Genomic DNA, 27,018 nt, shown 5'->3' on the forward strand with positions numbered 1-27,018 from the left:
ACTTTTGTTTTTTATTTATTTATTTCCATATTATACTCTCTCCCCACAATCATAACCATTTTGATTGACATGGCTCCTGGGTCCTCTGCCTTTTAGCCAGGACAGCTGTCCTGCGGTGAGCCCTGCACGATGCAGCGTGGCGTTGCAGTTCGCGTCGTGTGCTGCAGGTCATCAGGTCAAACCCAGTCACTAGTGATTTACCATTTTTGGAAGGTCCTAGAAATTTATTATCTCTGTAGTGTTTGCATATTCCGAAATATTCGATATTTATATAAATAGCAGCATTCTCTGTCCGGGAGTTGAGTCGTCCTCTGTCTGTACGTTGGCATTCCTAATAAAGATGCTTTCAGTACTAACTATTGTACTTCGATGACGATCCTGCTTTTGAATTCTGATCTGACTGTGGTTGCAACATCACAGGTGTTACCGGCTTATCTTGCCTATTCTATGGGCATGTGTTTGCGTACCTGAATGTCAGCAGTCCGCACTTATTTTGTGCTCTCGTAAAGGTAAGTTATTTAAATTGTAGTAACAGCTCAGCACAGGTTAGTCAGTAAAAGTTTGTATTAGTATTTGTTTGAAGTTAACTGTTAAATACTACTTTTTTTGAATGTATTACTCTGGAAAACGCGAAAATATCGTATTTTTGTTTACATTTTGGCGCAATAAATGCTGTGTAATTATTAGCTCCGTGGTGTGGTGTGCTGAATGCTGTGTTTTTTCCCCACTACGGTGACTTTCACGGTGCAGGGACCTGGGAAGTAAATGAGGATATGTTCTAGAGACAGGAAGATAGTGCAACAGGAAGGGAAAATTGCTGCCCTTCGGGCTGAATTACATTAGGCTATGGAAGATATGTCCGCAGCTCGTGGTCTCGCGGTAGCGTTCTCGCTTCCCGAGCACGGGGTCCCGGGTTCGATTCCCGGTAGTGTGAGGGATTTTTCACCTGCCTCGAGATGCCTGGGTGTTGTTGTGTCGTCTTCACCATCATAATTCATCCCCATTACGGTCGGAGGAAGGCAACGGCAAACCACATCCGCTAGGACCTTGCCTAGAACAGCGGTGCGGGTCTCCCGCGTCGTCCCCTACGCTCTGTCAAGGAGTATAGAACTTCATCATCATCATGGAAGATATGGGTAGTATAATGAGGGCGAAGGGCGCAGAGAGGTCGAAAGTGACGATAGGTAACAGCAGAAGCAGACATACTGCTTCATCTGACAACCTTGTGGTAAATGTGAAAATTTTGACGTGTTGCTTCCTTCAGTCAAAAACAAATGAGCCTCAGACAAGAGTGGCTCGTGACAGGGGACAGTAAGTATTCCAGCAATAAGCTGAAAAGTAAGACTGTGGGGAAGTCAGTAAACAGAAATCAAGTTTTATTGTTATGTAGTTCTGATACCAGAGGTTTAGGTTAACATTTTGCAGGATACACTAAGATCAAAATACTAGGCCATCAATTATTTAATCCTCCTGCTAGTGTGGGTAAGGTGACAGAGGATTTAGGATCATTTTGTTAAGACATCCCCAAGGAAGATGTGTTTATAGTGAGTGTGATGGGCAATAGGATAGACAAAGATCATAAATACAGAATAGAGTATAAAGTAGTAAATGTTGCACCAGCATCGAGAGTGTTGGGTTTCTATCTGAGGTACCCTGATCGACCTCGTTTGATCTTTTCTGTCAGCAGAGTTGATTTGGAGCTGGAGCAGATGCTTACGTCGGGTACAGGCTCGTGTATTCGCGGGGTTCCTGTTGATTCTCTAAGTAGGTGGGATCACACCATCCGTTGCCTTCACCTCAAAAGGGAAGGAAAGGAGTAACTGTCCGCACCAATATCAGAGACCCTTCAGGAGGAGGTACTGTCGTGAGTGGTAAAATGCCAGTGGTTACAGGTTTCAGAGCAGTGTCAGGATAGAGAGGACAGGAAGAAAGTTTCAAGAGAGGTTATAACTGAAACAAATCTTCAGGTTAAAAAGGAATCTAAATAACATGATTCTGGCATCCTACATCAGTAGAAATAGTTGTTAGCTGAAAATTTTCAGTAATAATCAGAATGTTTTCCACCCAATTATATCTGTGACAGCGCGAAAATCTACCTATCACATTGATAAAAACATTCTAAGATTGAGAAATAAAATTATTTAACTAATTACATGATAAAACCCAGTTGATGCGAACTGCTTCTCTGAACATTATGTGACTACTGGTATAGTTGTCTTAAGTGTTACAGGATACAGTTTAGCAGCTCAGTGAAGTAAAAATGGAGAAAGGAGAGTAGCCACATTTACCTGTTACTGTCATAAATTTAAAAAAATAGACATTCACAAATTCTGCTTAGGGCAGCATGTGGAAGCATGTGCCACTGGACTAGAATTTCGCAAAACATCTTTTATAATAGTAAGTATATACCGAGCATCTGCAGGTAATTGTGTTCCATTCATAAATCGCCTTGAAGCTCTGTTCGCCTGCTTATTACAGTCAATAACAGTATCGTTCAAACCTAATTCTTATGCAAATATCTCAATTACGGTAGCTAATTACTCAAAAGCAAATAGAAAGGCGTGTTAAACAAAATTATACTACGAAACCAATCTCAGTGCCTTCTCAGACCATGACATACAGGTCTTTCTGTTTATGGTTGATAATCAACATTTCTATTAATAAAGTCCGCACCTTTTTTTGAAAGTTGTTTCGCCGAAAAGTAACGCAAACTCTAAAAACAAGCAATGTGGATTACTCAAGAAATAAAGGTATCTTGTACAACAAAAAGGAAACTGTAAATTGTATCTGTCAGTCAGGAAGAACTCAGATGTTGATGATGTAGCTCATTACAAGGCATGGTGCAAATTATTGAAGATTGTAATATAGACAGCAAAGGAAAAACATTACATGAGAAAGGTAGAGGCAACAAGATAAAGACAAAACGGGATATAGTGACAGAGGAGACTCGGAGAATGAATGATTAAGGATCAGATTGTATTAAGAATAAATGATACGTTCGGAACATGTGTGCAGCTTTGCAAAACTTTTTAACAAACATTTCAAACTGTTACTTAGAAGACGTAGGTTGTCTGGTTCGGTAGATACTGCCATGGAATATCTCAAACCAGCCATACAACTTCAGTAATATGAATATGACCATCACTACACCAGTAGAAGTAACATCCAGTATAAAACGTTTGAAACCATTCTCGTGGTTACAATAAAATATGAACAAAATTAATTAAAAAGAGTTCTGAGTTTAATAACATATTAAGTTATTTGTGTAAACAGTTATTTATACGTAGAACATTTCCCAAATAGGTGAAGAATGCAGAAATTAACACCTTGTATTAGAAAGATGATCAAATATATCAAATTCCCATCCAATTTCACTTTTTATATTGATCTCGAAATTTTAGAAAAGGTGGTAAACCATAGGCTTCTTAATCATCTGATTAAAAACAACATAGTTCGGATTTCTAAAGGCTTCCACTATTGAGAATGCTACTTACACCTATAGCGAGAATGTTCTTATTTCATTAGACAATAATTTATAGACTATTGGCATACTTTCAGATCTGTCAGAGTCATGACTACATAAACAATGATGTTCTTTTCAGTTAATTAGAATAGTATGGTTTAACAAGAAATGCTGCATAATGAGTCTTTGACAGGAAACGAAGGATGTCAGCATCAAAGCATGCTGCATTAAGATCTGACTCGTAAGCCAACTGGGAACTAGTTACTCGCAGTGTCCCACAAGGCTCCATCTTAGGACCCTTACTTATTCTTGTGTATACCAGTGTCCTTTCTTCGGTAATATTACCATGTTCCAAGTTTGTTTTGTTTTTAGATTAAACAAACATCACAATAAATGACAAGTCAAGTGTAGTTTTATAAAGGTAGTTTAATGAAATTATCATGGAAATTAATAAATGGTTGCTAGTCAGTCTTTTTCACTAAATTTTGAGAAAACACGCTAAATGCAATTCAGGAATTGTAAAACGTTTTCTCTAGTACATGTCAAAAATATGACAGTAAGAAGAAAGAGGCTGACATTCATTGGATTACAGCTTGATAATAAAGCCAACGGGTAGGAGCACTCCACAGACGTCCTGGACCACCCAAACAAACCTTCCCAATATGTTTCCTTTAGCATATGTCCTTTCCTATGTAAATATGTACAGTGCATATTTGTTTTATGACATGTTCCACGTCCTTGATTATGTCCACACTGTGTACGTATTGAATGAAAATTACATCTAATACAATCTAATTTCAAACTCTCTGCGCGTCTTCTCTGATGTTTCAAAGAGCCTGTAGCATATAATAGTTACAGATAATGGGCAATAATGCACAACCTTTTTGAATCTGCACTACTTCCTTGTTTATCCTACCATCAACAACAGCTGTCTCATTTTTGTTAAGGTTCCATATCGCTCTTTGATCTTGATAGTATATTCCCACAGTTTTTCAAGATCGCAAACATTTTGTCTCGTTTGACATTAACAAAGGCTTTCTCTGTGTCTATCAAGTGCCACGCATGTAATTAAGTTCCCTTTCTATCGTTTCTCTACATCTAGTATTGCTACTCTGATTAAAGCTGTTTTTCCAGAATGCAAACATCCCCATCTCCCATAGTATTTGACTCAGAAGTTCCGACACAGACAACAGATTCGTCTCAGCTTTGGCAGGTCGCTTGTGCACAGCCTAAAATGAAAGACTGGATGATGTTTTAGCACATTACCCTTCCCCACCTCCCTGTTTTCCAGTAAACCAAATCTGAGGTTCATAATATGGCATCAACTAAGAACTGAAAGGATCCCTAGAAAACCGAAAACAGAGCATTTTTCGTCATTATAGGAAGGCTATTTTTTTTTACCTTCGATCGGTCACGAAACGGAAATCATAGTGACAATAGATAATGTTTTGTTTGCAACATTTAGCTACGTCCTCCAACTACTTCTCTACACAGTGGCTGCTCCGACTTAGACATTTGTCGAAGAGTGATACCAACTTTCTCATATCCTCTTCACAGAAGGCAGGCGCTCTGCGATTTCCACCAGTTTCCTACGCTCGTCTCCCGCTCATTATCTCTGTCAAAATGATATCCTCGTAACCTGCTGTTCATGTGACGAAAGAGATGAAACTCAGACGTAACCAAGTCCAGGCTGTATGGTGGGTGATCAAACACTAACATCGAAAACACTGCAGAAGAATCTTCACTGCAGCTGCAATATGCAGCTGAGCACAGTGAAGAAGAAGCAGGGAAAGCATGACAGTTACATTATGTGGTTTGCACGAAATCAGGCGAAATCCCTCAGCAGGACTTCACACTTGGCGGAAGGCATTAGTTTCTTGGCAAATTTACACGCTCACTATGTGCCCAGAATTAAAAATGCGACACGATGCGATAGACGGGCGTACTAGAGAGACTGCACAGCACATCTGCGCAAAACTTCACCACATTATCACTTTGGTTTCGATTTGCTGACGGACCTGAGCTTGGAAACAAAATAGCCCTCGTACATGTGGTGCGAAAACGCTTATTTTACGAGAAATCGAAAAAAGAAGCTGTTACCACTGCCGCTTGTGCACCCATAAGGAAAGCGTGGTTGGCTGAGAGACCGAGGCAGCTCGCTCTCCAGTGGAGGACCTGTGTTCAGCTTCTGTGTACACTGGTGTCCAAAATGAAAACCGAGATGGGTGGCGCAGTGGTTAGCACACTGGACTCGCATTCGGGAGGACGACGATTCAAACCCGCGTCCGGCCATCCAGATATAGGTTTCCCGTGATTTCCCTAAATCGCTTCAGCCAAATGAGGGGATGGTTCCGTTGAAAGGGCACGGCCGATTTCCTTCCACATCCTTCCGTAATCCGAGCTTGTGCTCCTTCTCTAATGACGTCGTTGTCGACGGGACGTTAAACGCTAATCTCCTCCTCCAAAAATAAAGCAACAAACGGAAATTTTGAAGGTTCCGTTCATTTTTCCACGAAGCACTATCAAATGGTTCTAATGGCTCTGAGCACTATGCGACTCAACTTCTGAGGTCATCAGTCGCCTAGAACTTAGAACTAATTAAACCAAACTAACCTAAGGTCATCACACACATCGATGCCCGAGGCAGGATTCGAACCTGCGATCGTAGCGGTCGCTCGGCTCCAGACTGTAGCGCCTAGAACCGCACGGCCACTCCGTCCGGCTAAGCAGTATCAACAGTCGATACTAATGTAGAAACAATATTAAGAATACAGAACGTAATCAGCTGCAAGGTGCACAACGGTAGATAAAAACGTTCTTCGTTTTTTTTTGCAACCACTCACATTCTGACAATAGTTAATATGCTCAGTATGGGGTGTGACCACCTGTGGCATCTGTACAAGCCTGACGACGACAGGGATGCTGTGAATGATGTCGCCAATCTGATGTTGAGGAAATAACTCCTTTCTTTCTGAAAATCTGCTCACAATTCTTGCAGAGTGCTTGGTGGATGCTGACGTGATGCAACCAGTCTCCCTACTGCATCCCAGACGTGCTTTATCGGATCCAAACTGGGAGAGCGAGCAGGCCGCTCCATGCGTCCAATATCTTCTATTTCCAAAAAGAACATCAATCACCCGTGCTCTATGAGGTCGAGCGTTATCGTCCATCAGTACAAACTGTTGGCCCAAAACACTTCGCAGCAACGCCGCATGAGATCCCAAGATCCTCTCACGTTGCCTGACAGCAGTTAAATCTTTCTGAATCAGCAGCACAGTTTCATGGAGAAGTGTTAGAGTGCTCAACATAATCCCTGTCCACACCGTTATGGATCCTCCTAGGTATCGGTCTCTTTCCAGAATGTTTGGGTCCCTAAATCGTGTTCCACGTGCCCTCCAGAAGCGAATCCGTCGAGAATCACTCTCCAGACCAAATCGGGACTCATCTGTGGGAAGAACATTGGCCCACCGTTTGACCATCCAAGTGGCACATTGGCCACTCCACTCTGGACGTTCCTTTCTGTGAAGACACGCCAGAGGTAAACACATAGCAGGTCTCCGACAATAAGGGCCACTCTGCTGAAGCCTTCAGTACACCGTTTGCCTCGATACGACACGCCCAGTGGATGGTGCGAGGTCAGATGCAGGCTGCAGTGCAGTGCAGTGCTAAGGCGGTACCGCCGCGCCCTTACACCCAAATAACGGGCCACTCTTTCTGAGTCGGCCGTGTCCTAGTCTCCGGGATACAGTTTCGGTCTGTATAAGCTGACGCCTCATCTGAGAAACAACACAACGATTCGCATTAAGCCATCGGGCTTCATCGGTTTGCGACTGTCCTGCTTCCGTTCTTCTTATGACCCTCCACCGCAGCGAGTCTGGTAGGCTTCTTCTTTTTGCCATACTGCAACGACCGTGACTGTGGATGTGCAACTGCCCGGCAAACACTGCCCCCCCCCCCCCCCCCTTAATAGGTGCCCTGACGTCACTGCTGGTGTGGTTGTCCGGTGACCGGAATGCAATCTTCCGTGCAGACTACCATCGTATAGGACATCCGTTGACAGTTTGCATAACTCTTCCGCTAATTAGTCTAAGGATGGTGAAGTAGCAGTGTGTTACTTTAATTTTGGACACTAGCGAATATCTTGTACTACGCTTTTTCTTACGATTTTTCTCTTGTTAGTTACTGGAAAGTACACAAAGAAAAAAGAATACTGCCCCGGACAGTAGGTAGCGCTAAATAACGTGCCGTAGCCTCTCCACGTGCTTATCATCTCTTTGGGCGGCACAGTGAAGTTTGCTCTCATTCGCAGGCGTGACCCCGACGAGCGACGCGTTCGCCGTGGGCGTGACGGCCGCTTCGGACGGCACCGCCACCGTCAGCCTGCGCTGGGCGGAGGGCGTGGCGCCGGAGGCCCTCCAGGACCTCAAGTACGCCCTCGTCGTGCTGCAGGTGAGTCTCCTCTGCAGTGCGCTGTTGCCACAGAGGACATCCAGCAGTGCGTCGGTAGGTCTCCGCAGTAATAGCTTACCAGAAAAAATATTAGCCATCCCGTCAAGAGCGCAGACTGGTCACTTCGGAGCGCTGTGAATGATGTAGCTCCACCTCCGTAGCTGAGTGATCGGTGAGTCTGACTGAAATGTGGAGCATCCGACTCAACTCCAGGTACTCTCACTGACTTTTTCTTGATGGCACTATTGGAATAGGGTGCTCTCAGCCTCCTGACGCCGTTGGAAAGGCTTCTCGAGTGGGAAGTAAGAGATCCAAATGTCTGGAGAGGGGTTTCCTGACCCCATGCACCTCCGTACCACGTCAGAACGACGCCGTATGACGGAGGATGACACCGCACCAGTGGGCTCCCTGCAGTCCTCTGGTGTAGAACTAGGTGGTAATGCAACCCACTTCCGTACACGTAATTCGTGGAGACGAAGTGGTGTGATCGGTGGAACCAGCGCAGTCATATGGATAGGGTGGATAGATGTGTAGACTTGACAGAATGGCAGAAAGGCGCTATCGTGTTCGAACATGTCCGTGGCCTCATAGCGAATGAATCTGCCCCACTTGTCGGAGTACAGGGACACACTTTCTAAAACGTCTATAAGGAATCTGTACCACTTACTGAGAATGGTGTCATGAAGAATGAAAACGGCGCTGATAAAACTTGGTTTTGATTGACCACACTACCGGCTTCAAGACTTAAGAGCCACATCGTCAGGTGCAGCCAGCGCATTTAAGAAATGGAATATAACTATAACCACCCTGTATACGAGGCGAAGACGGCCAATGATCTCTTCAGTGCTGATTCACACCATGCTCGAACTCTTGGGAATCAGCGAAAGGCAGCGAGTAGCAAGGGTGGTGGGAAAGGGCCGCTACATTCGTAGTGCGTGGATAGGTTGAGAATTTGCGTCTGACGGGAGGCGTGCTCAGATATAGTCAGTGCAGGTGCAATTACCAACGTACTGAGATGGCTTTGTGGTCACATTAACTGCCTAGTAAGCAGGAGACCCGCGTTCGAGTCCCAGCCCGGCATAAGTTTTCAACTTTCCCACTGATTTACATCAGTGCCCGCTCGCGGCCAGTATCTGTAATTCCTTTGTGTCTCAGTTTATAATTACATTTTAATTCCGAAAAATGTAGGTTGCACCTGAAGATGCGGCTGTAAGCCGTGATACCGGTGATGTGGTCAATTAAACTCAACTTTTACCAGCTGTCAGCGGTGTTTTCATTCATCATGGGCTTCAGCAGCTGCGCATGCCCTGCATATAAAATCGTTTCTGAGAACAATGCTCGTAATATGATCCTAACCAACAGGGACCGAAAACGATTGTTAAACCGTGTCCATGACAACAGTATGTACTGTCGTCAGTGAATGCAGGTCCATCCAAGCCAGCTTCCGAGCGACATTGCGAAGGGAACTGCATGGAGTGGACATTTGGTGCTAAGTACCCCGCAAAAGGCCGTTGGTCACAGCAGCATTTGAAGCTGCATGCCCTCGAAGTTCCAGATAGCACAGAACTGGATTATAGCTGACTGGAGACATGTAGTGTGATTGTACTAGCCACAGCTTTGCTTCCTTTCACGTGATATAAGAGGTTAAGGGTCCCGACTGACAAAGAGGCGTTTTACTCGCAGTGTGTGGAGGTGGTACTTCTGACTGGCTCGCAGAGGGGCTGTGATTCCTGGGGGTGCTTTCCGTGTCACATGACCGAGGATGTTTATTTCAATATCCTCAGCGACCAAGTGCTGCCCTCGCTTTTACATCTTCGTGATGCTGGGCGATTCCCTTCTTCAAAGACGACACCACGTCTGGACACACACGTTATTGGCTTGACAAACACTGGGGCGACCCTTCGCACTTGGACTGGCCAATTAAGTCATCCAATTTTAATCTCACAGTGGATGTTTGGGGCGATATGAAACAGCGGGTGAGATGTAAAAATCAACTTTCCTGAGTTTGGTAGCTCTGTGGGATATAATCATCTACAACTGGCTTTAATTGGATATGACATACCTGAAGGAACCTGCGGACTCTCTTCCTCGCCTGCGTGGGGTCATTATCAAGACACTGGCATCATTTTCGGCCGAAGTGGCCGCGCGGTTCTGGCGCTGCAGTCTGGAACTGCGAGACCGCTACGATCGCAGGTTCGAATCCTGCCTCGGGCATGGATGTGTGTGATGTCCTTAGGTTAGTTAGGTTTAACTAGTTCTAAGTTCTAGGGGACTAATGACCTCAGCAGTTGAGTCCCATAGTGCTCAGAGCCATTTTTGAACTGGCATCATTTCCATTGGGGGGGGGGGGGGGGACTAAATTTTTGTCTGGTGTGCTTAGAAACATCATTTAGAGTAATCAGTTACACGAAATTGTAAATGTTGTCCCATGTTGTTACTTACTGAAACAGAAAAATGTTAACAAACACTCTAAAGTGTAAAAACTGCATTACGCGTTTCAAAAAAATGCGAAACAGTACTAATGTATGACGCAATAAACTTATTGAAACATTTTATTTCGTAACCTCGTGCGTTCAGAACGTACCGCACTTTTCAGCCGTAAACAACCCAGTCTTCTTCTCCTGGAGAAATAGCTGATATGTCGTTATGCAGAGTACTATATCGAATAAGTCGCAGTCGTCATTCCTAAGAGATATAGTGCATTTTGGAAACGAACGCAATTTGAATGGATGTGTGAAAAAAACACCATCTGATCAGAAGTATCCAGACACCTATTAGTGGACGTCAGTAAGAGGTTTGTGTCCACCCTTCGCCTTTATGACGTATTTAACTCTGCTGAGGTTTCTTCCTTTGAGGTGCCTGAATGTCTGTGGAGGAATTCTAACCATTCTTTCTCAAGAGCCGAAAGTCTACGGCTAAGTCGACGTCCTAACTTATCCCAAAGTTGTGAGATCTGAGTTTCTCCTGGCGTATACAATTTTCAATCAACTTACAGGAATTCAGCCAGGTAAAATTTACAGCGACCGGTCTTTGACTTCTGAAGTTGACTAGTCACTGCGTACCGTCAGAGCAACAAATCTATCAAGAACATTTCAACTCTGCTAAAGCCGAGGAAGTCTGCTGTTGCTGATGTGATTGCCAAGTGTAAATGCGGAGGAAGAAGCAAAGCTGAACCAAAACTAAGCAGACTTCACGCACTGACGCAGAGGGTCCGTCGAGCGTTGCGGTGGCAGGTTGTAAAAAATCGCGTGGAATCAGCAGAAAGACTCACTCGTGAGTTTCAAAGTGATACAGCAGTCCTGCTGGAGCAATGCCTGGGCGTGCGGAATTAAGAAGAATGAGGTAGAATGGTGCAGCAGCCACGCACTTCTGTGGACACTGCTGAGCGACGCTTGAAGTAGAGTGAAGAGGGACGCCTCTGGACAGTGGACGAATGGAAACGAATAACTCGGAGTGATGAATCGCGCTGTACCGTGAGCCAGTCCGATGGAGGGGCTTGGGTCTGGCGAATGCAGGGAGAACGTTACCTTCCACCGTGGAATGTGCGAACAGTGGAGTTACTGTTACGTTATGGGAGTGATCTTCGTGGTTAGGACGTGGTCCCCTCTTTGCGCTTAAGAAAACTCTAAATGCGGAAGGATACGAATACGTTTTGCAGCAATGCGTGCAGCTTAGAGCAGAGGAACACTTCGCAGACGACTGATTGTATCAGCAAGACAACGCATACTTTCTCAAAGCGCCGTCTCTGAGGCAACGGTCTGTGGACAATAACAGTCCAGCAATGAACTGTTCTGCTCAGAGTCTCGAACTGAACCCAATGGAACAACTTTGGGATATTTTCAAACAATTTACGGGAATTCATCCAAGAAAAAGTTACAGCGACCGCCTGCCGTGACATCTGATGGTCAATGACGCGTTACATAGGGTCGTGTGGATACTACTGATTAGAGAATGTACGCCGCGCGGGGTAGCCGTGCGGTGTGAGGCGCCTTGTCACGGTTCGCGCGGCTCCCCCCGTCGGAGGTTCGAGTCGTCCCTCGGGCATATGTCTTTGTGTTGTCCCTAGCGTAAGTTAGTTTAAGTTGGGTTACGTAGTGTGTAGGCCTAGGGACCGAAGGCCTCAGCAGTTTGGTTCCATAGGACCTTCCCACAAATTGAATTAAATTACACCCTGTACGATGCTAGGGATCAGTCTCTCGTAACGTGGCGTGCGCCCTTTCTGTGCTGATCTGCTCGCTCTCTGGTCCACAGGCGACACGTGAGAGGGACGTCTCGACCAACCAGGTTGCCACCACCGTGGTACATCTGTCGCTGCCGGGACTGCAGGATCCGACGACGACAGGTCAGTAGAGTGTCAACGCAGACACCACGTTTGCTGTACATGTCTCTCTCTCTCTCTCTCTCTGTCGTCTACATACATATAAGGTTATTTTTATAGTAGAAAGGTAGCACTTACATTCTACACAAGAACCTAAACGCAGTCAGAGGGGCGTTCGATAAGTAGTGCAACACACTTTTTCCGAAATTATTCTCCACTCCTTGAGAATACGAAACCCTATTTTTGGACACAATCTCCATCAGTGCGACAGCATTAAGCCGTCGGCACACGGACCGTGCATCCGAACGTTGAGCGTTGAGCGTGCCGAGTTTCTGACGTCATAGCGTGGAGCAGCACGTTCGGGAGTCTTTACGAACGTGCGGAGCCGTATTTGGCATGTCAGATATTCTGAGCGTGCGTCTGAGCGTTGACCAACGAGATGGCACAACGCCACTACGTCACACACACGCCGTCTCCCTTCAGTACAGAGTTGTGAGGCGCCATATTGGCATTCATTTCAAGCCTATATGTATATATGCCGTTTCTGGGCACCAGCAAATTGACAATCACTGGAAAACCCGTTGTTAACTGCGTGATTCGTTCCAATAAAATAATGAGAAACGTCATTTTCGTGGCAAAAGTACTATTGTAACTTGCGTATTATGAGAGTAGGCTATCTGAAGCCAGCGACACACTGAAGATCCACCCAAAACGCATTGTTCTTGATACAATTTGTTACATTTAAATTTCAATTAGTAACACAACTACGATTAAGGTTTTCAGCGCGGCGTAACATAATATTATTTCATGTAAGAGGTGTGTTGTTGGTTTAGCGAAATGAGTAGCGTCACTTTCCAGTGGTGCCGGCACGGTAGCTCAGCGTGTTCTGTCAGAGGATTAGCTCCCTCTGTAATAAAAATAACTGAGTTAATAGATCAGCACCGAACTTAAACGGATGTCCTACGACTTCCACCCCGAGCAGATGCAACGAACAAAATCGAACAAAACGAGAAAAAAAGCGTCTTCGGTCAGAGGGTTAGCTACTATCTGTAATAAAAAATCTGAGTTAATGGATCAACAACGAACTGAAACGGGTGTCTTTCAATGTCCGCGCCGAGCAGATACAACGAACTAAAATGAACAAAATGAGATTTTAAAAAAGTGGTGAATTGTTTATGGGGGCGGTGGTTTGCTTCTTGACACTTGCAAATTTTTTTCCTATCATTCGCGTTTTTATTAGGTTCTGATACTTTATTATTAGTTTAATATAAGTATATACTATGATATTTGATGTTATGTAGATATAAGTTCACCTTTTCTTGAGGGGTGACTTTGTTCGATTGGCTTAATGTACAGGACAGCTTGCGCTACTTGTATAAAGATATTTTGCTCCTTTTTCTTTTACGCTTCGTAACTGACATGTTGCAAAGATTCTGCTACTGGGTAGGAACAGTGATCAAGTAAGACTGACTTGGGGTTTTACTAAAATGTGGGAATGATGAAATAATGTTTATCTTACGCGGAGAAGTATTCCAAATTTGTACCGCACTGTTTGTAATGGAACTGTTATAAACCTGTTTCCTTATTGATTGGACATGGTACTTCCCTTTTCGTGGACGATGGAGGAAACGTGCGTTGTAATAGAGCTATCGTCGGAATGTTACGCGCGCCCGTTTGGTAAACAGTGTGATTTACGAACTTGAAACATCCCTCAACTGCCGCTGGAGTGCGTTGCGATCGCGTATACCACGTAGGGGCCCACGTACCGTGTGCACGAGTCGCATCGTTGCTGAGCCTTCAGCAGCACGTTGAACTTGGCACGCTCAATGTTAACGTTCGACAGCACGGTCCGTGTGCCGACGGCTTTACGCCTCCTTACTGTATGTCCGCGTGTTACGACGACGCAGCCAGCGCCTTGCTGCACCAGTAACCTCCCCATAATCCACACACTGCTTCCCGCGGAGAGCGTCCTTCATTGCGGCAAACTGGTGCAACATCCGAGCTGTTGGGTGGACGACAAAGAACAGTCCAGTGAAGTTTCGTGAATGTCTCTCGGGTGCATAGAGGATGTGAAAGGCCTCCCACTGCCATGGAGAAGAAGAAATTCGTTTGCATTTTTGTGGCGTCGGACACACTGAAGTCCAGCACTGCCGTGGTGTGCGGCGGGCCGGAAAGCGGGAGATGGGACAGATTCGCACGAATTTGTGGCGATGCTGACAGGCGTCTCGCCCAACCACTCACAGTACTTCTGTTCACTGCCAGAGCTTCGTAGACATTCTGCAAGCACCTCTGAGTATCTGCACTGCTCTGGTTTTGGGCCGAAAGAAACTCGATGGCAGATTTCTGGCTGGAACGTACCTACGTTACAAGTGCCACTTTGAAGGGTACGTATAGATCCGCCACTTATCTGAACTTCATGAAACTATAGGAGCTGAAGCGGGAATATTCCACGGTGTCCCACAACCACATCCGCTAAAATGGCCGAGAAAAGACGCGTTGCATTACTTACTGAACGCCCCTTGTATTTCCAAGTGAGCTTTTCATCTACCTCCAGTCCTAAGAATCTAAAATATTGGATTTTACCGAACATTTTATAGCCCTGTGGCAATAAAATTTCACCTGCACAAGAGAACAGAAACTACGAAAAAAGTTAAAGTTGTCATCAATCACAATTTTGGTTTTCACACCACAGTGGTTAACCGGCAACTGACCTCCTGCCGGCGGTACGCAGTTGCTTGCTCCAACCTTAAAACTTGTCAACCAGCAACGGGGAGCCTTTTAGTTTAATGCAGACCTCGATCCACGATTCAGTTCGGTATTTTCACATAAAGAAAAACACTGACAGAAATGAAATAAGCGGCAAGTGATGTTTGAAGGAGACAAGGTCTGATCGGTGAGTAACGTCGAGTGGGGCTTTGAGGTGTGCTAAGACGCTATGTGGTTGTGTAAAATTTGAACAAACTGAAATCAGGGTCTGCTGGTCATTAGCAGATAAGTGAGGATAATGCTTGGCTATTTTCTTGTTCGTGCGGCAAGACTTTGAGTGCTGACTTTCACGGTATTTTCAGAATGTTAAAGGGCCTTTTCCATGTTGAGATGTTATGCTTGTGACTTTGTAAAGTGGGTGATCTTCGATGCCTGGTACAGAATCGGTTTTTCATTGATACATCTGTATAGCAGGGCTTTCAAACGCATCGCATGGTCGTTCATTGAGCTCTTTTCATTATTCGTCCAGATATGTAGGTTACATTTGGTTGCAGTACTTCATGTAATATAGCCTTTTATACGATATGCCTTGTACATAAATACTGTGTTTGTCATCGTGGCTTCACTGTATTCTGGGAGCAATTACATGTGTCTAATAAAATATTTTCAGAGTCATTCCAATTTCATACCCACAATTTTTCCCATTCTGCGAATTTACGCCGAGATACACTTTGCACCGAGCGAGGTGGCGCAGTGGTTGGCACACTGGACTCGCATTCGGGAGGACGACGGTTCAATCCCGCGTCCGGCCATCCTGATTTAGGTTTTCCGTGATTTCCCTAGATAACTCCAGGCAAATGCCGGGATGGTTCCTTTGAAAGGGCATGGCCGACTTACTTCCCCATCCTTCCCTAATCCGAGCTTGTGCTCCGTCTCTAATGACCTCGTTGTCGACGGGACGTTAATCACCAATATCTTCTTCCTACACTTTGCCATCTGAACTAAATCATTCCACGAAAAGTGCATTTTGCCTTCAGCAAAGACAGCCACTTTTCTGGGTTGTTTCGACAATCAACATTACGTTATTCTGCAAATATGGTCAACAATACCTTCCATCTTTCTACGCATGATTTTTCAAGAGAGAAGGTAAGTCAGTCACCGGCGGTACTGACGGATCTTGGTTCGTCGTTTTCCATGAGGTATGACGTCTTGCATTTGTGAGTTACGCCAACAAACTGGATCCAGCACAGCCAATGCACGAAACTGAACTGTAAGCAGAGTTGCTTACACGTAACTCATGTAAACCCATATGTTTATTACAACTTGTCAGGATCACAGAGATCAATTAATTAATTACATCAGACAGAGTAAATCTCTCCTGTTATAGGCGATATTTCCTTAATGCTGTAGACAGATCGTGTTGTTGCATCAATTTGTTGTTGTTGTTGTTATTGTGGTCTTCAGTCCTGAGACTGGTTTGATGCAGCTCTCCATGCTACTCTATCCTGTGCAAGCTCCTTCATCTCCCAGTACCTACTGCAACCTACATCCTTCTGAATCTGCTTAGTGTATTCATCTCTTGGTCTCCCTCTACGATTTTTACCCCCCACGCTGCCCTCCAATACTAAATTGGTGATCCCTTGATGCCTCAGAACATGTCCTACCAACCGATCCCTTCTTCTAGTCAAGTTGTGCCACAAACTCCACTTCTCCCCAGTTCTACTCAATACCTCCTCATTAGTTATGTGATCTACCTATTTAATCTTCATCATTCTTCTGTAGCACCACATTTCGAAAGCTTCTATTCTCGTGTTGTCTAAACTATTTATCGTCCATGTTACACTTTCATACATGACTACACTCCATACAAATACTTTCAGAAACGACTTCCTGACACTTAAATCTATACTCGATGTTAACAAATTTCTCTTCTTCAGAAACGTCTTCCTTGCCATTGCCAGTCTACATTTTATATCCTCTCTACTTCGACCATTATCAGTTATTTTGCTCCCCGAATAGCAAAACTCCTTTACTACTTTAAGTGTCTCATTTCCTAATCTAATTCCCGCAGCATAACCCGACTTAATTCAATTGCATTTTATTATCCTCGTTTTGGTTTTGTTGATGTTCATCTTATACCCTCCTTTCAAGACACTGTCCATTCCGTTCAACAGCTCTTCCAAGTCCTTTGCTGTCTCTTACAGAATCAATTTATGGGTCTAGATTTTGTATATGAGAGGGCAATTCAATTCAGGGCGTTTTATTATTGACTGTTGCATGTAGTCCGGTTTCAGTCCTTGGACAGGGAGCTTACAGTCTTGAGCTTTTACTGGTATTTCATACACTGCCTTCACGTTACCTATTCTGAGATAGTTATTTCCGACCATTGGTTTCCTATCTCAACATTCTCATTTTAGAATCTTCTACATTTTGTGTAACTTAAACTCACAAGGTTTTGCATACGCATACGCTAGCCTTCTGGCTAGTGATCGACAAGGAACTTGCAACTGCCCACTGAGTCATGTGTTCCGACCAAGAGGCGGCACTCTAGGCCCATACTATAACAACGGCGTTGAAGCGCGTCTTCGCGGCCTTAGGTTGTCATTTTGCTTCCACAACCATAGCTGTCAATGGTGCTTTCCGTGCATCAGTACTATCCACACAGACAATTTTACAATTCGGATTCTGAGACCCAAACGAAGTCCACTTTACTAAGAACATTCTCAAATTTCATGATAGATAGCAGTCGGAGCGAGCTTTCTCGACTCTTCCTCTACGTATGTGATCGAGTCATCGAAGAGCCATGTACAAAGTAATTTAAATTTCATTTCTGGGCCGGCCGCGGTGGTCTAGCGATTCTAGGCGCTCAGTCCGGAACCGCGCGACTGCTACGGTCGCAGGTTCGAATACTGCCTCGGGCATGGATGTGTGTGATGTCCTTAGGTTAGTTAGGTTTAAGTAGTTCTAAGTTCTAGGGGACTGATGACCACAGATGTTCAGTCCCATAGTGCTCAGAGCCCTTTGAACCATTTTTTCATTTCTCGCTAGGCTTGAGAATTACCAAAGTAAAATCTGGCATTCTCAAATAATCCATACCTGGCGATATTATTGAGAATTTTGTTTTCTCAATATTGATTGTTAGACTCCATTTCTTATGTTATTCTTCCGTGTTAATGAGTAGTATCTGTAGATCCCGTGTGTTGCTCGCCTTCAGTATGGTGTTCGCACCATGTCAGATGCAATTTATCCAAACGTACTTGATACGCATCCCGCGTTAATGTTTTTCAGTACTTTCTGAAATATTTTCTCTGGATAAACATTGATCAGCAACGGTGGAAGACTACAGCCTTGTCCAGTTTCTCTGTGGAATTACATTTTACTGGATAGGACGTTATTTTTTAAAAAGCTTGATTCCGTCCGAATAGACCTCTGAAGGCCCAACGGTAGCGACTGACAGCCGCGTCATCCTCAGCCGATAGGCATCACTGGGGGTGGATGTGGAGGGGCACGTGGTCGGCACACCGCTATCGCGGCCGTTGTAAGTTTTCGTGACCGGTTCCGCTAGTTCTCAGTCAAGTTGCGCTTCGACTGGCCTCACAAGGGCTGCATTAACCCCGTTTGCCAACATCGCTCGCCAGACCCAGGCGGTCACCCAAGTGCTAGCCGAGACCGAGAGCGCTTAACTTCGGTGATCTGACGGAAACCGATGATACAACTGCGCCGAGGCTGTTGCCAGTGCATTATTTATTTTTAACTAAAATGTAGATTTTTCTAATCAGTATTCATTGCTTTGAGAATTTAGGTAATTTCCTTTGTTACAACCCATCAAAAGCTGTTCTACATTCGATAAAAAAAGACATGTAAATTTACTTTGCTAAAGCTTGTCAACAGTTTCGCATAATCTATAAAACAGAGATATGCGTTGCCCTCTCTGCATAACAGTTTTGCATCACTTTGTGTATGACAGTTTCATCTTTTGTACCTAAAATCATTTAACAATCCAAACATACAAACAAACAAGGAAGGCATATCATTTTCATTAAGAGAAATCACAATTGGCTTTCCGCAGGGTTCGATCATAGGTCCACTACACTCCTTGTTCTGCATTAAATGATCTAACAGTTTATTTGAGTCAAGAGAAAAAGTACCCGTTTTTTTCAGTTGATGTAAACATTAATTTGCAAAAACAGACATAATATCTGATGGGATACCGTAATCACTGGTTATACAATGTTACATATAATCCGTCTTGATTGCAAAAATGTCACGGCGATCATTTGGCATAACAAAAATTGTCAACATGGGGGACAAATAAATCAGTAAGTTAACACATTTTGTACTTTTTGATTTAATAATATTCTGGGTAATTTCTCAGTTACATAAGAAATATTCATTTTACAAGAGAAAGTAATTAGAATTATATGTGGAATTCACGCACATATATCTCGTGTGCATCCGTTTAAATTGTTGCAGCCTCAGATTACTTTATTAGCTCTGAAATTTGATGTCAACATTCCATTGCAGTTTGAGAATAACAGACATACTGTCACGTTGTAACAACATTCAAACCCAAATCCTAAACTAGGGTCGTCGACGGAGTGCAATATTTGGCACCGAAACCACATTTATTACGAACCTCAACGCGCGGACAAAGCAGAAATGAACTAAGCCCCTGCACGGAACTTGGTGCTACTTATACGGATATACAATATTCCAGAATATACAAAGGTTAAAACAAAATAAATTTCGAGAACCTCCCGGCAATGATAACAACTGTAGCACGCCACGCCAGCCAGTAACACTAGACGCTATTCGACAAGTCATGTAGCACAGTTCACCCCACCGTTCCCTCTCCTGGACAAAAATCGATCCACTGTTTCAGAACTTCTCACTGCAGCCGACTACAGCTCCCTGGATCCAGGTTTTGTCGGTGGCATTCTGTACGGGAACATTCTAGTCGTGTTGTTGCATCCGCTTCAATATGATGAGCGTCGAATGTAGTCCCTCCCGTCGGAGCTTTGTAGTCATCGAGTGCGTCTTCAGTTTCCTTAAACGAGAAACCCCATCTTCGATCTGCGCTCCAGGACACGGTAGGCTTTCCTACAGGGGACATGGACAACGTTTCTGTACTGCGGTTTTTGTCTTCTTGATGAAAGTTCATAACCCTCGACTTCATGTGTGACTTCCAACAAGCGGTGAAGGATACGATACGACCCAAGGTGGCGTTTTAGTAACATTTCCGATATAGCCATTTCACTAACAGGTGTAAAAATCCGTACCAAGATTCCAGAGCTTTATCCCACCGGTCGGTGCTTGGCGTTATAGCGCTCTCAGACCTTCTCCTGGGTGTCCAGAGTCTGTATGTGAGCCAACTGTTTTGCTTCTTCGTTCTCGATGATTGGGTGTTTCCTGCAGTCATCCTGAGTGTCGTATCCGTTGCTGAGCAGAAAGAATTGTGTGAAATCAGTAGTCTCTCGCTTTTCTGTGTTTTATGCGAATGTCACGACGGGTCAGTCTGTATGTTAGACATCAGTGCACGTCGACAGCATATTTACCAATATCTTATTTAAGCGTACTTTGAGGCCATTCGTTTGTGGGTGGTAGACTGTTACCGTCCTGTGCATGATGTCACAACGCAAAGCAACATGCCATCCCGACTGAAAACTTCTTCTAGATCAGGGGCATCAAGCAGGACGTTTCGTGATTCAAAATGATCTACATGGAGCTCTGCAGTTTCCGGAGCTTCGGCAGTCAACACAGTTTTATCGATAGCGTAGCAGGTCAAGTGGTCAGTGAAGACTATTATTCATCATTCCCGTTGTCGACTTCGGGAATCTCCCCAAGAGGTCGATTTCAACTAGCACCACATATCCGGAGATAACTGCGGTAAACGCTTCTGCCACTGACATTCCTCACAGTGGCTCACAAAGTGTCCAGCGGATTGGTAGGGGTCTGGCCTGTGGTACCTGCGTCTCATTCTGTCTACAGTCTTCACGAATTCCATGTGGCCAGATGTAGGAGCGTAGCGATAACACTTCAAGATAGCTCGCTGTAGATGATCTGGAATGAAAAGCAAATATTTCCGCCCCATTGGGTCATAGTGCCTCTTATACAATGTTCTGTTTAATAACTGGGATTCTACTTTGGTAGGTTCCTTCTCCATCAAGGCTTCAATAGTTTTCAACAGTCCTGGATCTTCCCTCTGTTCAACAGCAATATCATTTGGCGCAGAGGTGACTAATTTCATCCACGCCCGCTGTCTTCCGATAAGGGACTCCTTGAAAGGCAGTCAGTGTCCATTAGTTTGCGTCCAGTTTGTATACCACTGTGACGTTGTACTCCTGAAGCCTCGTTGCCCATGTCGCCAGTCGACCCAACTGATCTTTCTCACTAGTGAGCCACTATATAGAATGGTGGTCCGTCATAATGGTGAAAGGTTTTCCAAATAAACATCTCTAGACATTCTTGATGTCCCAAGCAACGGCTGGACACCATTTCTCAGCCGGGGAGCAATTCATCTCGTACTCCGGAAGCACCAGCTATCCGTCAGAAACTTCCTGAATTTGTGCTGCATCTATCCATCCTGCTAGAGTCAATATGAAGGTTTGTCTTGGCATGCAGTGTTAGGACTGAAGAGGATGGATGTTAGCGCCTCGTCCCAAAAACAACATTTGCCACCAACGTCCTCAGTTATTTGTTGCATGTATTCTAGTGTCTGTCTTCCTCTACAGTTTTTTTCCTCTACAGATCCCTCCAATATCATGCAAGTTACTCCATGACGTCTTAACAGATTTCCTACCGACCTGTCAGTGTTTTCCCTATATTATGTGGACAACCTCCTCTTGCATTCATTCATTACCAGTCCACGTAATTTTGAAGAATCTTCTGTAGCACCACATTTTAGATACTTCGATTCTATTCTGTTCCGGTTTCTGCACAGTCCATGTTTCACTACCATACAACGCTGTGCTCGAAACGTACGTTCTCAGATACTTATTCCTCAGACTGAAGTCTATGTTTGGAATGCCCATTTTTACCGGTGCTAATCCGCTTTATATGTCCTCCTTGCTCCGTCCGTCATCGGTTATTTTGCTTCCTAGGTAGCAGAATTCCATGACTTCATCTACTTCATGAACACCAATCCTTCTATTAAGTTCCTCCCTATTGTCGTTTCTGCTAATTCTCACTACTTTCTTCTTCCTTCGATTTACTCTCAACCCATATTCTGTACTCAGCAGATCCTGTAATGCTTCCTCACTTTCAATGAGCATAACAATATCATAAGCGGATCTTATCAGTGATATCCTTCCACTCTGGATTTTAATTCTATTCTTGAACCTTCCTCCTATTTCCCTCATTTCTTCTTCGATGTACAGATTGAACAGAAGGGGCGAAAGACGGCGGCTCACACCCATTTTAATACGAGCATCTTGTTCTTGGCTTTCCACTCTAATTGTCCCCTCTTAGCTCTTGTATATTGTGTATATTCTTCATCTTTCCTATAACTTACCCTTATTTTTCTCAGAATTCCAAACTTTTTCCACCATCTGACATTGTCGAACGCTTTTTCCAAGTCGACAAATCCTATGAACGTGTCTCGATTTTTCTTTAGTTTTGCTGCTATTATCAGCCGCGACGTCCGAACTACCTCTCTGGTGCCTTCATCTTTCCTAAAGCCACACTGATCCTCATCTGACACATCAATTGTCTTTCCCATTCTTCCCGTTATTATTCTTGTCAGCAATTGGATGCATGAGCTGTTAAGCTGAGTATGTGTTAATTCTCGCACCCTCGGCTCTTGCTGTCTTTGGAACTGTGTGGATGATGTTTTCCCGAAAGTCAGATGGTTTATCGCCAGACTCGTGCATTCTACACACCAACGTGGATATTTGTTTTGTTGCCACTTCCCCCAATGGTCTTAGAAATTCTGATGGAATGTTACCTACCCCTTCTGCCTTATTTGATCTTAAGTCTTCCAAAGCGCTTTTAAATTCTGGTTCTAATACTGGATGCCCTGTCTCTTCTATATCGACTCCCGTTTCTTCTTCTATCGCATGATCAGAAACGTGTTCCCACTCATAGAGGCCTTCAATTTACTCCTTCCACCTGCCTCTCTTCTGTGCATTTAACAGTGGAATTCCCACTGCGCTCTTAATGCTACCACTATTGCTTTTAAGTTTACACAAAGTTGTTTTGACTTTTCTATATGCCGAGTCAGTCCTTCTGACAATATTTTCTTTTTCGATTTCTTCACATTTTTCATGCAGCTATTTCGCCTTAGTTTCCCTGCTCCTTCGATTTATTTAATTCTTAAGTGACTTGTATTTCTGTATTCCTGAATTTCCCCGAACATTTTTGTACTTCCTGCTTTTATCGATCATTTGGTGTATTTCTTCTGTTGCCTATGGTTTCTTCGTACCCAGGTTTTTATCCAACTTCCGTGATTTCTGTATTTAGAGATGTCCATTCTTTCACAAGTGAACTGCTCACTGAGCTATTCCACATCGCAATATCTTTAGCCTCAGAAAACTTCAAGCATTTCCCTTCATTCTTCCTAATTAGTCCTTTATACTTCAGTCTATTTTTCTGCACTGCCAAAAAGTGATCTGAGTCTATATCTGCTCTTTGATACGCCATACAATCCAACATCTGATTTCGGAATCTCTGGCTAACCATGCTGTAACGTAACTGAAATCATGTACTGGTGCAGAAGTCCTGTGCGACTCTCCAGTAGTACAAGAACATTAAACGAAAACTTCTCATATCACGAATGTACCGAGTACTGGGAACATCTATGACTGCTCTTATTTTCTCTTTATCGGGAGGAACGCCATTTTCTAGGTGCACCAAGATGTTTTTTCCTAGGTCGGCGAAGAGGAATTTTTGCATTCGGGCAGAAGCCTGGAGTCCTGAAAACACTTCAGAACGGTTATCTGGTCGCTTAGACGCCCTTCAAATGTATTCAAAGAAACGAAAATTTCATCTAGGCATATCGTTTATTTAAGGTGTCGAAGAATGTTGTTCGAATTTGGCTGGCGCGGTACTGAAATACTTTATCAGGTGAGGAGCTGGAAGTGGTAAGATGCCATGCCATAAATAACGTTAACCTTAACCTACAAGAAAGAAAAATTTATTAAATGAAAAGGTCCCCAAGCTGTTGTTAAAAAATTTCTTTTAACATGTGAAATTAACAAGATCAGATAAACGCATGACGTCACTCATCTATTCTGCCACTACATAAATTTAAACATCGCACAGTATGACCTCAATTATAGACAAAAATATTTTTATCAACACAAGATTCCAAAGGCATACATCAAGCAATACAAAAGAGTTTAGTTAACTATATAGTTAACAATTGTATGCATAGCAAAAGTGAACAGGCAAGGACGTGTCTAAAAGAATGTGAAATATAGTCCAGAGAAATGTTATTTGATCCTTCGTAAATAATCAACTAGAATGCAAATTTCAGCCAAAGAAAAGGTAGAAAAGTACATGGCTTGATTTTAAATTAAGATATTCAGGCTAGTTTTATAAATGAATGTACAAACAAAATTCAACAAGAATGCCCTCAAGGCTTCACTTAAAACAGTAAACAGTAAAATTAATCCTCAGTACCAAAATTAGTTGCGTAAAACGAAGACAAATATTGTTCACAAAATACAAACCAGTATTAAACCTAATTATCCAACACAATCTGAGAAAAATAATGATATCCATACCTACAATACTAGAGTAAAAGATTTCCTTTATTACCCGTTACTGAAGTTGTCTGTGACTCAGAAAAAGAAATTCAATAGCAGCTAAAAATTTTTTGATCATTTGTCCAGTAACATAAAATATCTGACAGTAAAGTAAGTTTAAATCTAACCTATAATCCTTTCTTCTATAAATATCTTACTATTCCATGGACGAATTTCTATTTGAAAACTGGTAGTCTGTTAAAAAACTAATTTTTAAATGTAGTTGCAAGAGTAGGACTAAGAAATAATATGTTAATTGATGATAACATTAAACATGTAAACGTGCCTCATTACGTATCATTTCGGTAAAAGACCGTTCAAACTAATATTTTCTCTGCAATCTTCAGTTCAACTGACATGTGTCACTTCATAGCTAGTATCGTTATTCAGTGCATAGTGTTAATATTCGGAGACTGAGGTTTTTACTTTGTAGCATCATGACTTTATTCTTAACAAAACAAACAAAAAACGTATTCAAGAATTGTATTACGTTATATGTCTTGTAAACAACAGCATAAACTTCATTAACATAACTTATAAAAGTTCTTTAATAATACGATTTAAATAAAACTCGGTCCTAATTTGGCGTTACTTTAATATTCGGATACTTCTCAGAACTAATTACTTCAATACCATTTTTTGTGAAAAATATATGTTTCAATGTCTTGTCGGGTAGCCATTCTATTGTGTTACATGTTTCAAACGCTGTGACATATTGCTAATGATATTTTTTTAAATAGTCAGTACATAGATCGTTCCATTCTCTTTTAATCGAAGCTTCAAAGTTTCCTTGGAAGTTATTGGTGTTTTTCTCATACGTCGCTCTAGGTCTCCCCATGGAAATGGAAATGGAAATGGAAATACATTGACAGTAGGGTTGAGGTCTGCTGATTAAGGTTGTGGTTATGAGACTTTCGGGCAGTTGTACAACAAATATTTCTGCGCAATGCGAGCCTTATGTTTCGAGCCATTGCTACTACTACTACTACTACTACTACTGCTGCTACGACTGTGTGATCAGGCCCAGTGGATGGCACGCATCTACAAGTTTCCTCCTCCATTGTATTCTGTCCTTTGCTGCTATCCGCCATTCGTCCACATCTATTAACACTTGGTTTAAATCTTCATGGAGTCCATCCCTCCAGCGCTTCTTGGGTCTCCCTGGCGGTCTCTTTCCTGTGGGTGTGAAATCCAGGAGCTTCCGAGCCCATCTGTGATCCTCCTTCTGGGCCACATGACCAGCCCACTGCATTCGTTTGGCTTTGACAATTCCTACTGTGTTGGGCTGCTGGTATAGTTCCTCAAGCTCTTGGTTGTATCTGATCCTCCATTCCCCTGTACCTGCATCCAGAATCGGACCGAAGATCTTCCGAAGCACTTTTCTCTCAAAAACAAGGAGCTTATGGAAGTCCTGTTTTCGGATACTCCATGTCTCACAGCCATACAGAACAACAGGCTGGATCAGGGTTTTGTACAGTCGAATCTTGAACTGTCTGTAGAGATATCTGGGCCGAAGCAGTTGTGCTAGGCTGTGGTAAGATTGGTTTCCTCCTTGTATTCTGTCATTGATCTCTGCTTTACATGACGAGTTCTCAGTGAAAAGTGCCCCTAGGTATTTGAATTCTTGTACTGTCTTGTAGGACTGGTACCCAACCCGCAGTGATTGTAGATGATAAGCAGTCTGACAATGACCACGCATCATAACGAGGTACTCTGTCTTGGCTTCGTTTATGTTGATATCCTTATTTTTTCAGCATTTTTGTACATATCTTTGTACATAATACACTCTATGAACACTAATTGGCCAGGTTCAAATATGGATGTACAGCCCCAGACTACAACGTTGCCACCTCCATGTTTTACAGTTAGCATAACATTTGTGACTTTACTTCTTCTGCCACACGATCCTTCATCGATTCGACCCAAAACTTTTAAATTTACTTTCGCCGGTAAAAGTGACGACGTTCCGCCATGTTTCTTCCTTCATAATAAACTCCTCCCGCACAGGCTATGAAGGCCCAAAGGCACTGACTGGCCGCCGTGTCATCCTCAGATCACAGGCGTCACTGGATGCGGATATGGAGGGGCATGTGGTCAGCACACCGCTCTCCCGGCCGTATGTCAGTTTCTGAGACCGGAGCCGCTACTTCTGAATCAAGTAGCTCCTCAGTTCGCCTCACAAGGGCTGAGTGCAACCCGCTTGCCAACAGCGCTAGGCAGACCGGATGGTCGCCCACCCAAGTGCTAGCCCAGCCCGACAGCGCTTAACTTCGGTGATCTGGCGGGAACCGGTGCTACTACTGAAGCAAGGCCGTTGGCCCTTCATAATAAACTCTTTC

General features: G+C 43.6%; 1 protein-coding gene and 1 pseudogene across 8 annotated transcripts in view; one reads left to right on the top strand and one right to left on the bottom strand.

The window, feature by feature from the left end:
* The window catches only part of LOC124545180 (mucin-5AC-like), a 349,462-nt gene that overhangs the window by 155,974 nt on the left and 166,470 nt on the right, over positions 1 to 27,018 (top strand). For all 8 annotated transcript variants that reach the window (XM_047124022.1, XM_047124023.1, XM_047124024.1 and 5 more), the window contains exons 7-8: positions 7,773 to 7,912; positions 12,164 to 12,254. In XM_047124022.1, coding sequence (XP_046979978.1) covers positions 7,773 to 7,912; positions 12,164 to 12,254 — 231 coding nt within the window. The remainder of the gene's footprint in view (positions 1 to 7,772; positions 7,913 to 12,163; positions 12,255 to 27,018) is intronic.
* On the bottom strand, positions 26,881 to 26,998 carry LOC124546314 (annotated as a pseudogene).

Source organism: Schistocerca americana, chromosome 8, assembly GCF_021461395.2.
Source record: "Schistocerca americana isolate TAMUIC-IGC-003095 chromosome 8, iqSchAmer2.1, whole genome shotgun sequence".
NCBI classification, from domain to species: domain Eukaryota; kingdom Metazoa; phylum Arthropoda; class Insecta; order Orthoptera; family Acrididae; genus Schistocerca; species Schistocerca americana.